This window comes from Lolium perenne, chromosome 5 (genome assembly GCF_019359855.2).
Source record: "Lolium perenne isolate Kyuss_39 chromosome 5, Kyuss_2.0, whole genome shotgun sequence".
In the NCBI taxonomy this organism is placed as follows: Eukaryota; Viridiplantae; Streptophyta; class Magnoliopsida; order Poales; family Poaceae; genus Lolium; species Lolium perenne.
This window is the reverse complement of record NC_067248.2, coordinates 132,339,903-132,352,139: the sequence shown is the minus strand read 5'-3', so window position 1 is coordinate 132,352,139 and position 12,237 is coordinate 132,339,903. Positions and strand designations below refer to the sequence as shown.

Sequence of the window (12,237 nt, the reverse complement as noted above, 5' to 3'; positions counted from 1 at the left end):
TCAAACTCATCTAAGCATTGAGCAGGAGGTTTTGAATACGGAATATCTTCCCTAGTAAAGCGTTGAAGGGAGTTTACCTCAATCATAGATGAAGGGGGAATTATCTCACATATATCTTCTATGGGAGGTAGATTCTTCACGTCTTCGGATTTAATACCTTTCTCCTTGAGAGACTTCTTAGCTTCCCTCATATCTTCATCATTCAATTCAATTAAACCCCTCTTCTTCAATATTGGCGTTGGAGTTGGTTCAGGTGTAGTCCAATCATCATGATTCCGGCCTATTTTAGGCAATAATTCTTCAGCTTCGTCTGGAGTTCTTTTCCTGAAAACACAACCAGCACAACTATCCAAATATGCTCTAGACTCTATGGTTAGTCCACTATAAAATATATCAAGTAGATCATTTTTTTCTAAATCATGTCCAGGTCGAGCTCTGATAAGACAACAAAATCTTGCCCAAGCCTCAGGCAATTTCTCTTCATCTCCCTGGTCAAATCTATAGATTTTCTGTAAAGCAATATGTCGAGCACTAGCAGGAAAGTACTTTCGAAAGAAAACATCACGCAAATCAGTTGGACTTTTAATAGAACCAGGAGGCAAATTATTATACCAAGTTTTAGCATCATCCTTTAATAAGAAAGGAAAAAATTTTAGCGACAAAGTAAGTACGTAGCGTGACATCATCGGAAAACAAACTACTCATAGAAGAAAGTTCAATCATGTGTTCTACATCACTTTCTTTTTCAGTACCACAAAAGGGTGCTTTCTCTGCAATAGCTATATGAGATAGATCAAGAGAAAAATCATAATCTTTATCCTTAATGCATATAGGAGATGTGGCAAATTCAGGATCAGGAGATAGCTTATGTCTAACAGTATATTGTGCGAGAAACTTTTTAATTTTTCTTGCATCAGCAGTAGCATTGCATCTATTAATAAAATCATCATTAAGCTCCACATAATCTTCATCAGGATCATCACTAGAATAATCAAGTTCAGGTGAATTAACAGGTGTAGTAGCATTTTCATTAGGAGTTTCAGCATTTTCAATTTGTCTAGACCTAGCAATTGTAGCATCTAGAAAGGATCCCAATGAACCACTATCATCAAGCACAGCAGAAACATTATCAATATTATGAGAGTTTTCAGATTCAGCAAAAGTACCAGCAAGTGAAGCTTGCGGCGGTGAAACAAGTTGACTTATCACAGATGGTGAATCAAGAGCAGCAGAGGTACTCAGAGTTGTACCTTTTCTTGTAGTGGATGATAATATGGTGACTTTAGGATCGCGAGTTTTACCCATGATGGAGAATTTGCAGCGAACAATATCAATCCAAGTGAACTTCCAAATAAAGCTATGCTCCCCAGTAACGGCGCCAGAAAACAGTCTTGATGACCCACAAGTATAGGGGATCGCAGCAGTTTTCGCGGGTAGTAAAACCCAATTTATTGATTCGACACAAGGGGAGACAAAGAATACTTGAAAGCCTTAACAGCGGAGTTGTCAATTCAGCTACACCTGGAAACAGACTTGCTCGCAAGAGTTTATCAGTAGTAACAGTTTTATAGCAGTAGCAGTAGTGAAATAACAGCAGCAGAGTAACAGAGACAGCAGTAGTGATTATAGTAAACAGCAGGATTAAAATACTGTAGGCACGGGGACGGATAACGGGCGTTGCATGGATGAGAGAAACTCATGTAACAATCAAAGCAGGGCATTTGCAGATAATAATAAAACGGTGTCCAAGTACAAAACAATCAATAGGCATGTGTTTCATATATAGTCGTACGTGCTCGCAATGAGAAACTTGCACAACATCTTTTGTCCTACCAGCCGGTGGCAGCCGGGCCTCAAGGGAATCTACTGGATATTAAGGTACTCCTTTTAATAGAGCACCGGAGCAAAGCATTAACACTCCGTGAACACATGTGATCCTCACATCACTACCATCCCCTCCGGTTGTCCCGATTTCTGTCACTTCGGGGCCATTGGTTCCGAACAGCGACATGTGTATACAACTTGCAGGTAAGATCATAAACAATGAATATCATGATGAAACAATAACATGTTCAGATCTGAGATCATGGCACTCGGGCCCTAGTGACAAGCATTAAGCATAACAAATTGCAACAATATCATCAAAGTACCAATTACAGTCACTAGGCACTATGCCCTAACAATCTTATGCTATTACATGACCAATCTCATCCAATCCCTACCATCCCCTTCAGCCTACAGCGGGGGAATTACTCACACATGGATGGGGGAAACATGGCTGGTCGATGGAGAGGCGTCGGTGGTGATGATGGCGATGATCTCCTCCAATTCCCCGTCCCGGCGGAGTGCCAGAACGGAGACTTCTGGCTCCCGAGACGGAGTTTCGCGATGTGGCGGCGTTCTGGAGGGTTTCTGGCGACTTCGACTTCTTGGTCGCGATTTTTAGATCGAACCACTTAAGTAGTCCAGAGGAGGGCGTCGGAGGCCGGCCGAGGGGGCCACACGCTAGGGCCACACGCCCCCCTCCTGGGCCGCGCCGCCCTAGGGTGTGGGGCCCTCGGGCCTCCACCTGACTTGCCCTTCTGGCTCCGTGAGTCTTCTGGGAAAATAGGACCTTTCGCATAAATTCCGAGGATTTTCCTGAAAGTTGGATTTCTGCACAAAAACGAGACACCAGAACAGTTCTGCTGAAAACGGCGTTAGTCCGTGTTAGTTGCATCCAAAATACACAAATTAGAGGAAAAACAATAGCAAACGTGTTCGGGAAAGTAGATACGTTTTGGACGTATCACTAAGCTACACAAGTATTGAACAAATTGCCACACGAGTACCAAGGACAAACATGAACAAGTACCAGACACAAATGACAGCGAGTACCGGCCAAAAACGGCTGGACACACATGTACTAAAAGAGAACACACAGAAGTACAAAATCACCTACTGAACAAGCACTGGAGAACCCTAAAACTAGTTTAGGTACGATGTGTGCCACAACTAGACCAAACAAGACAACAAAGACACCGAGAGAAACCATATGAACCACCAACGTCGTCGCATTTGCATGTCAACACGAGACGTGTAACCGAGCAACGATTTCGGCGCCACTAAATCGACGGGAAAAGACCAAGAAAACCTAAAGAATGTAGATGCATGTCATCAGGAGATGTGTAACCGAGCGGCTCCTCCGAGGCGGGTAAATCGACGAGAAAAAGACCAAGAAACCCTAAAGAATAAGATGCATGTCATCACGAGATGTGTAACTGAGCGGTTCCTCTGGCGCCGCATAATCAACGGCAACAAACCAAGAAAACCTACATAATACAGATGAATGTCCTCAAAAGATGTGTAACCGAGAGTCGGCGGAAGAAATCGATGACAAATCGACGAATTTAATGCGAGAAAACCCATCTGCATGAGCCTTCCGCATATTTCCAATTGAAAGTGCTACCTCGATCCCATTAATTTCCCAGAAAACTCACAGCCCGGAAATACAAAGGAAAAAAAACTGATTCGATCTAACTGAATCAAAGGAAAAAAACAAGATCTTACAAACCCTAAGCATGCAGAAAAAAAATGCGTCGGTGCTTACCACTAGAGCAGGAAAAACGTCAGCCGACGATGAGTTGCGGGAGGTTCTCGACAACAATGGAGGAAAAGGGAAAACAGCAGCGCCGATAACGAGACGATGAGCGAAAACAGCGAGAACCCACGAAGAAAGGAGACAAAAGAAGAAGACTAAGGGAAAAACAGGGATAAAGGCAGATGCGAATCGGTCGCCGTAAACCCGTTAAGTGCGACGCGCGCCGATTACGAGAAGTGGACGGTTCGCAAACGAGCCAGAACGCAGCACGTGTCGCGCGCGGAGGCAGTCCACCGGAAATTTCCGCCCCCACACGTTCACCCACGTGTCGCGCGTGGAGAGTCGCTTTCCTTTAAAAAGATCGGCTTTTTTCTAGAGTTTTCGGCATTAATGTGCGCCAATAGGCGATGAATAGGATTTGGCTTGAAATACCCCGCCCTGGCGCCCGAAAGTAACCGTCTCAAGTTCTCAACTGACAGCGCCTTGCCTCTCCTCTCCTCAGCGTCGCCGGAGCGCTCATCACCCCGGCCCACCTCTCCCTCTCCACCGCCCCTGCTCTCTCCAGCGGCGCCACAGCCCCTGCTCTCTCCAGCGGCGCCAGCGGCGGCGACCGATGGACCAGTTCCACGACGGGCACCACGTGTGGCTGCGGAGCCGCGCGCTCGGCACCTACCTCCACGCTGACGACGACGGGCAGGGCGTCTCCCTCCGCGAGAGCCGCGCGTCGCTGAACGCGGCGTGGGCGGTGCAGCAGCTCCACCACCGCTACGACCTGTACCTGCTCCTCCGCAGCGCCGCCTACGGCCGCTACCTCGCCGCCACCAACACGCGGCCGCCGCTCGGCCACCCCGGCTTCCGCGTCGCGCAGCGCAGCTACGCCTTTCTGGAGGTGGGCCCCATCATGTGGCAGGCCTTCGGGGCCGGCCCCGGGAATGACGGCGTCCTGCTCCGCGACGTCGACGGCCGCTACCTCCGGGCTAACGGGAAGCACATCCCCTGGAACCACGGCGCCAGTGTCGACGAGTTCGACCACGTAAGCAACATGAGGCACTGGATCGTGGAGCCCATACCCGCCAGGCAGAGCATGCCTGTCCTTCCAGCTACGATCAGGGTATGCTCGCTTCTCGATTTTTCTCGACTTGTAACCTATCGATTGCGCGAAATTGTTTCTTGGATATCGTTAATCTTAGTCCAAGCTTATGTTCGTGGCCTATTTCATTCGTGCAAGGGCAATTCGTGCTTCTGTTCTTGCCAAATTTGCGCTTCTCGGGAGCAGTTCCTGGTTTCCACCTCCACATTTCCGATTCTTGAGTTCTTGACTGCATCTGTGTTTACGATCGATCACGAAATTCTGATTAGTATATTACCCCGCTTCTTTGATCTCCTGAACATTACCATGGTTCTTTGATCTCCTCAAATTCAGGCCAGCTTCCTCGAAAACCTCTCCATGGTCATGTTCGGGCGCGTGGTGGCAGCCGCAGACCGCAGACGCAGGCGGCTTGTTCGGTTCGTGCGGGCGGCCAACGACGGCGCCTACACCGAGGAGGGCTGGTCCGCGTTCCAGTTCACGGGGAGGTCCGTGCAGCACCTGAGGTACCAGTTGGCCAACCACGTCCAGTCCTACAACTTCATCATGTGCGTCAGAGCGGGCCTCTACGGGACGCTGACCCCACTCGTCGTCGACCTGCCCAGCGGCCGCAATGGCGACATCATCGAGATCGTGCTGTTCAGGAACGGGACACCAGGTGAGAGCCTCTCCCTCTGTATGTCATCAACTGCCTACTGATCTCCTTTTGCCAAGGAACACATATGTTGGCGGGCCTGATTGAATCTGTTGTAGTCTGACCAACAGTTTACTGAAACAGCTGTGGCCTGAAACTGTTGCTAATCTGCTTCTGTTAAAACTTTTGGGACATGCCTGAAACTGCTGTAGTATTGTAGATAAGTTAACAAATGAATGGAATCAATAGGAACTTACACTGTAGCTTGTGGAATATAACTCTCTGTACAAATGCTAAAAGATGCTCTGAGGCTACCTGTTTATTTATAACCCACATGTTTGGAGCAAACCTTGATATTGAACTTGTTGGTTTCATAATAGTGCTTTGATTCAGATAATTAGGTTCTTTCATTTGGTACAATTTGCCGCTTAAAACATTATTTATTGTGTAAACCTAGTAGAAATTATGGAACTACAAAAGTTAAAGCAGTTGAGCCATCTCTCTTTCAGCCTAACAGAGAAGTTGTTGACATCTGTTTAATTTTAGCCTATTCTTACTTGTGTTGAATAACCTATGAACAAAATTCAGGTTATATCATACAGTACTAAGCTGAAGCTAGTTTATGCACATAATATTGTTTTAAGGTTTTGTACATGAGCTGTATTCTTGGTATAGTTAAGAGTTCTTTTATTTCAGCAAAACCGTTAGATTTTGATCGTTGATTTGCTTCCCCAGATTATCTTTGGCGAGAAGTACATATTGATAGTCTTGAATTAGTTATGGAGAATGACGTTATTCTAGATATGTACTGGAGTCTTATTTTCGTGGAGTACTAATCTGCTTGTTCTTGGAAAGAGTAGGTGCCTTGTGGATTTACCGGTCTCTGTACGCATGCTTCAAATATTTATTAAATTTTTTTTTCATAAGTCGCATAATCATGTCTGCGCTACTGTCCTTGATTCAAAGAATTCAGTTTGTTCATTTCGTACTGTTTACCGCTAGTAGGAGTTATGGAACCGACGAAACCAAAACAGTTCAGTCATCTCATCTTGCCCTTGCTGAGAAGATACTAATTTTCTGTTAGAATCTGTGAACAAAATTCAGCTTGTATCTTACAGTAGCACATAAAATCTTAGTTTCTGCACATTATAACTGTTTTTGGGATTTGTCTTGCTGACCTTGTTACCGATTTCTTGTTTTGCAAATCTCTGAGATTTAGATTATTGACCTGTTGCTTAACTGCCTCATTGTGTTCTTCTGATTCAGGCGCCAATGCGCTGCGACACCCGGATGTCGATGCAGAGTAGAGAAAGACCAGAGCAGGAGTCCTGACAGTTCGCCTCTTCAGATGTTTTGCTGCCTCGGACATGACGACAACAGATCTGGACGCCTACTAGTGCATATAGATAGATAGATAGATATAGGTTCAGAAAACTCAGCAGCTCCTGTGTTTCTTTTGCTAGCTAAACTTGATACAAACTCCTGATAGGAGGAACCTATCTGTCTTGGCCTCGCGGTTCAAAGATTCAGAACTGCTGAATGCGTTCAGCGCAGTGGCTGCACATGTTTTTAGTGACACTGGATGTAGTTGCTGCAGTGTTGCTCTTCTGACATCCATCAATGCGATGTGGTTGCTACTGCTTCCTGGATGAAGCATTTCACTGTATGGCTTCTTGCGGTGAGTTGACGATCCTGCATTCCTTGTGGTCTTGTGGATGATGGATGGATATCATGCATTTCGTCTAAATGAAAAATGACTTTGGTTCTGCATTTCTTTTAGATGACGCATATGAATGAATTGTGTAGCAGTCTTCTCCCACTGAGTTGATGATCGAGTTTCAATTGCTCTGCTCTGAGTTTTGGCCACGGAGCAGGAAAGAATTTTGTCCTGTCCACTTTAGTATATTTATGTTGATTTGTCAAATTCCATGACTTTCTTATTTTCTCTAGAATCTTTCTCTTCTGAAATCAAGCTTGAGTTACTGAACTAGACAAAATACTTGAAGTACCAGTGAGCAACGCATCCTATTACTACTGTGGCTTTAGTTCTTCGGAAACAACGTATGTTGTAAGAGCATGTCTAACAGGCCCCGTATAACCCGCCCACCCCGTAAAATTCCGGTGGGATACGGGGCAGGCGCGATTTGGGCTGTCTAGCAGGCCCTGTATTCGGGCCGGCCCGTTTCGGCGGAATACGGGCCCCAGGAAATCGGCCCCGTCGCCCCCTACTTATACTGGGCGCAGGTGCGAGTGAGGGGTTAACCCCTCACTCGCAACCCTAGCTCCGCCGTGCGCCGCCGCCTCCTCCTTCCTGCTCCGGCGACAAATTACTCGCTCCCCCGCGCCGCATTCCACCCGATCTTCGCCATGGATTCCCGCCGCTGCAGTACCGCGTCGCCGGCGAGCGGATCGAAGCGATCCCGCTCGCCGGACACCGTAGAGGAGGCTTGGCGCCTCAAGTGCAAGAGGTCCGCCGCCGGGAGCCGCCGCGCGGCGTGCCGGTACGCCGGTGCGCTGTTCGTGCCGGATGCGCTCCGGGAGTACGCCGCCGGTGGGCGGTGGTACCGAGAAGACCCGCCGCTCAAGCCGATGAGCGGCGGAGCCTTCGAGAAGTGGCCCGCCGAGTGGCACCGCGACCGCGCGTCCAAGGCGGCATGGGCGGCGACCATCGGCAGCACCAGCGGCGGAGGAAGCGGAGGCGACGAGGAGGAAGAGGAGGCGGCAGAGGAGGAGGCGGCCTTCCGGCGTGCGGTGGCCGAATCTGAGGCGGATGCCGCCGAGAAAGCTCGGGCGGAGGCAGAGGAGGAGGCGGCGGCCATCGCCGCCGTCCGGGAGTTCGAGGAGCGGGAGGCGCGGGAGGCGCAGGAGGAGGCGGCGGCCATCGCCTTCATCCCCTACGTCATGCTTGACGAGTAGATGTAGGATAGATGTAGTATGATCCGTAGTATGATCAATGAAGATGAACTTCCCGGGATTTTTATTTTTGAAAATACGGGGCGAAATACGGGGTCTGCTAGACGGAATGGCTCTTCCGTTAGCAGTTTTTCGATACGGGGCGAAAAAGCGGCGAGATACGGGGCAGAAATATAAGGGGCCTGCGAGACATGCTCTAAGCCTCTAATATGTGACTATTCTGCGCCCGAGTGGTGAGTTATGAAAAAACATGTGGAAGTGCATCGGATCTAAAGATTTGAGCACAAACCACATAAACGGAAGTGACAGCATAGCAGGAGTTCCACAAGTGCCAGCAGATCAGAGTGGCTCCAGGCGGTCATCGTGCTCAGATTTAGTACTTTGCAGGTCAAGGCTCTGGAAACAAAGCGAGTGTTTTCGAGGCATAAAAAAGTATGGTGATGGTAAAATGGTGAATTCTGACAAATGACGCTTTGTTACTTAAAGGATTTAAGTATGCATAATAAAGATACACACAGCCGTTCATCATCCAACATACGATAGATAATATGCATGAGAGAAGAATATTTATCTGTTAAAATCTCATCATTTCAACATAGCCAAAGTGACCAAATAATGGCAAGTGCTCCCGCTCTAATAAGTATTTTAAACTTATGATCCACCCCATTTACCCAATTGCCAAAAAAGGAGAAAGAACTCGATATTGTTCTGCTAACCATCTATCTTCTCCAACCTTATCTCAGATCCATCCTTAATGGAGACAGAACCATATGAGAAGTACTTCTTCGATGCCATAAAGCCCGCCCAAAAATGGGTGAATCACCAAGTTTCTAATAAGCATGGGATAGTACACCCAAGCCAACATACTTTCTCCTTAGGATGGTTTGCCATACCCCATCTTCGGTAAGAAGCCTGGATAACCATTTACCCAGAAGAGACCTGTTCTTAACCTCCAAGTCATGAACACATATCTCTCCTTGTTCTTTAGGGCGGCAAACAACACTCCATTTAGTAAGTTGGTATTTTTTTTCTCACTATCTCATTGCCAAAACAGTCGTGATCGGAAATAATCTAATCGATGCAAGATTCCTTTGGGTAAATGGAAGAATGAAATCATATATAGTACCATATTCTTGAGAACTGAATTGATGAGCACCAATCTTCCACCCGGAGATAGTAATTTTCCTTTCCAACTACATGTTTCCATTTAGCATTTGCGAGCCTCCGAAATGAATCGGGATGCCTAAATAGATAATTGGAAACTGACCTAACCCGCAACTAAAAATCTCGGCATAGAGGTTAGACCCATCTTGGTGTAAGGGTATTTTACCCTTAACCATTATTTTGGCTGACAATGAAACCGGAACTATTGTGTGGACTAATGGTTTCTATAACTGTATACACAAGTTTTAGTCCGCACGCGATGTTGCAAGGTGGTGAAAGACCCCGATTTGGCGCTCACAAGAAGCGATGGTGTTTTGGCTATTTTCTCTATTGCTTCATATTTGAGTCGTTAGGAATCACCGCACTTTTAAGAGGGGTGGCCTCGATGAGCTCTTTGTGGATGTTGCCTCAGCCATACATACACATCCTACCACCAAATTGACCCATCACAATTTTCGGGGAAGTTCAACTTTTGGAGAAAACAACGTTTGAAAATAGTTTGGCAAGTTTCGGCGCAGGTTTTGACGCAGCCGACTCTAAGGCCGAAATATTCTTGGCTGGCCATAACAGTTCCAGTTTCGCTGAAACGTGTCACTGTGAGCGGTTCCGACTAATCCGGAAATGTTCTGGCGGACCGGTCAAGAACCGACGCAGTCTCTGGCAGACCAAAATGGTCTCGGTCCAGGTAGCCGAACCAGCAGGAATTCCGACGAGCCGGTCTGCTTGCCGGAATGTTCCAGCAGGAAAACTGGCTCTGCCTGTTTCGCTACCGTTTTGTCTAGCACGAATTTTTTCCAAACGGCTCCTTTCCTCCTTGGACTATAAATACCATTTCTTCCGGCTTGAGAGGGTTAGGTCAAGCATTCATTTTACATCCTTGTGCTCTCTTACACACCATTGTAAACACCAAAAAGCTTGGATCCCTCTTTCTACCCACCCAAAGCCAAATCCCTTTGGTAGAAAGCAAGAGGAGGTCCGATACGTTTTCACCAAGGCAAATCTCATTCCCCCTTGAGTTCATCAAGCAAGCTTGTTACTCTTGGGTTTGTGGAAACCCTAGGCGGCTAGGGTCGCTCGGAAGCATTTGGGTTGTGCATTTGTTTCAAGAAGAAGTTTGTGAGGGTTTGAAGACTACCTTTAAAGTCTACCATTAGTGAGCGAGCTATTCCTTCGTGGGATAGGCTCCGGAGAAGAAGGTGAGCCTTTGTGGCATTGGGAAATCCTTCGTGGTATCCCACACCTCTCCAACGTGACGTAACTTTCTCTCAAGGAAGGGAACACGACAATACATCTTCTTCTCCGCACGCTTTGGTTATTCCTAACCGATCTCTCTACTTGTGTTCTTTACTTTTGTGACAGCCTTTATGCTTGAAGTATCTTGTATCATCATATATGTTGCCTCACCTAGTTTGCATTAGGCTCATTTTCTATTTCGCAAAGGCTAAACTTGTAAAAGAAATCAAAGAAAATTTGTAGAACCTATTCACCCTCCCTCTAGGTTACCATCTCTATCCTTTACATACATGCCCTGAGGAGACGTGCAACCGAGTGATGCCTTTGGACGCCGCTAAGTATGCAACAAACAGACAAAGAGAGACTACACGAAAAAGCAACAACATAAACACTAGCGCAACCGAAAGAAGAAGCCCAGAATGCACGGCGCCACCCATATACCTTCCAAAATAGATCAATAGGAATTTACCAATGCACAACTACAATACAAGTCGGTGCACAAGTACGAGAGAGTAAGCTACACAAGTACAGAACAAAATGCCACGTGAGTACCAAAGACAATCACGAACAAGTACCAGACACAAAGGACAACAAGTACCGGCCAGAAACGGTTGGACACACAGGTACTAAACAATAGCACGCAAAAGTACCACACCACCTACTGAACAAGCATCGGAGAACCCTAAAACTAGTTCAAGTACGATGTGTGTAGCTTCTCACTTTCGAAACTAGACAAAACAGGACGACAAAAAGAAGTCCAACAGAAACCACATAAACCACCGACATCGTCGCAATTGCATATCTTCACTACACATCTAAAACGATACGAGAGGCACAGATACATCGACAACCAAAACAAACCAAGAGAAACCAACATAATTTACATGCATGCACTCACGAAGACGTGTAACCGAGCAACACCTTTGGTGCCGCTAAGTCTACAACAAACAGACCAAGAGAAACTACACGAAAAAACAACCAGATAAACACTAGCAGAACTGAAAACTCTAGAAAAATAACAAATTGTACAAGTATAGACTGCACGGCGCCGCCCATATACCTTCCAAAACATACCAATAAGAATTTACCAGTGCACAACTACAATACAAGTCGGTGCACAAGTACCAGAGATATAGGAGCACAAGTACGAGAGACTAAGCTACATAAGTATAGAATAAATTGTCACACGAGTACCAAGGACAAACATGAACAAGTACCAGGCACAAAGGACAGCGAGTACCGGCCAAAAACGGCTGGACACACATGTACTAAAAGAGAACACACAGAAGTACAAAACCACCTACTGAACAAGTGTAACACCCCAAATTTTAAAACAAAGAGAAAATGAATTTCCTTTTTCCAAAAATGAGAACCAACAAAAACTTTTCTTACATAGGGTGCTATGCATAGTGCTCATACCTAATACTGGTGTTTTGCCATGATTGTTTGTTTATTACTTTGAACCCATTTCCAAAACCCCAAACCCTAACCTTCTCAAAAACAAAGTGGGACAAATTTGAGAAACCCAAAATAAAAGAAAAAGACATATGTGGGCATATAGCCCTAATATGTAAATCTTGAACCCTACCTTTCTTATTTTGATGAATGGTGGTGAACCATGGTGAA

The 12,237-nt window shown here is 46.3% G+C and overlaps 1 protein-coding gene across 1 annotated transcript; it reads left to right on the top strand.

The window, feature by feature from the left end:
* Positions 1–4,077: 4,077 nt before the first annotated feature.
* On the top strand, positions 4,078–6,926 carry LOC127299908 (uncharacterized). The gene is made up of 3 exons (XM_051329939.2): positions 4,078–4,691; positions 5,004–5,325; positions 6,568–6,926. The coding sequence occupies exons 1-3, from the start codon at positions 4,194–4,196 to the stop codon at positions 6,606–6,608; spliced, it is 861 nt and encodes a 286-aa protein (XP_051185899.1). The 5' UTR covers positions 4,078–4,193; the 3' UTR covers positions 6,609–6,926.
* The last annotated feature ends 5,311 nt before the right edge of the window (positions 6,927–12,237 follow it).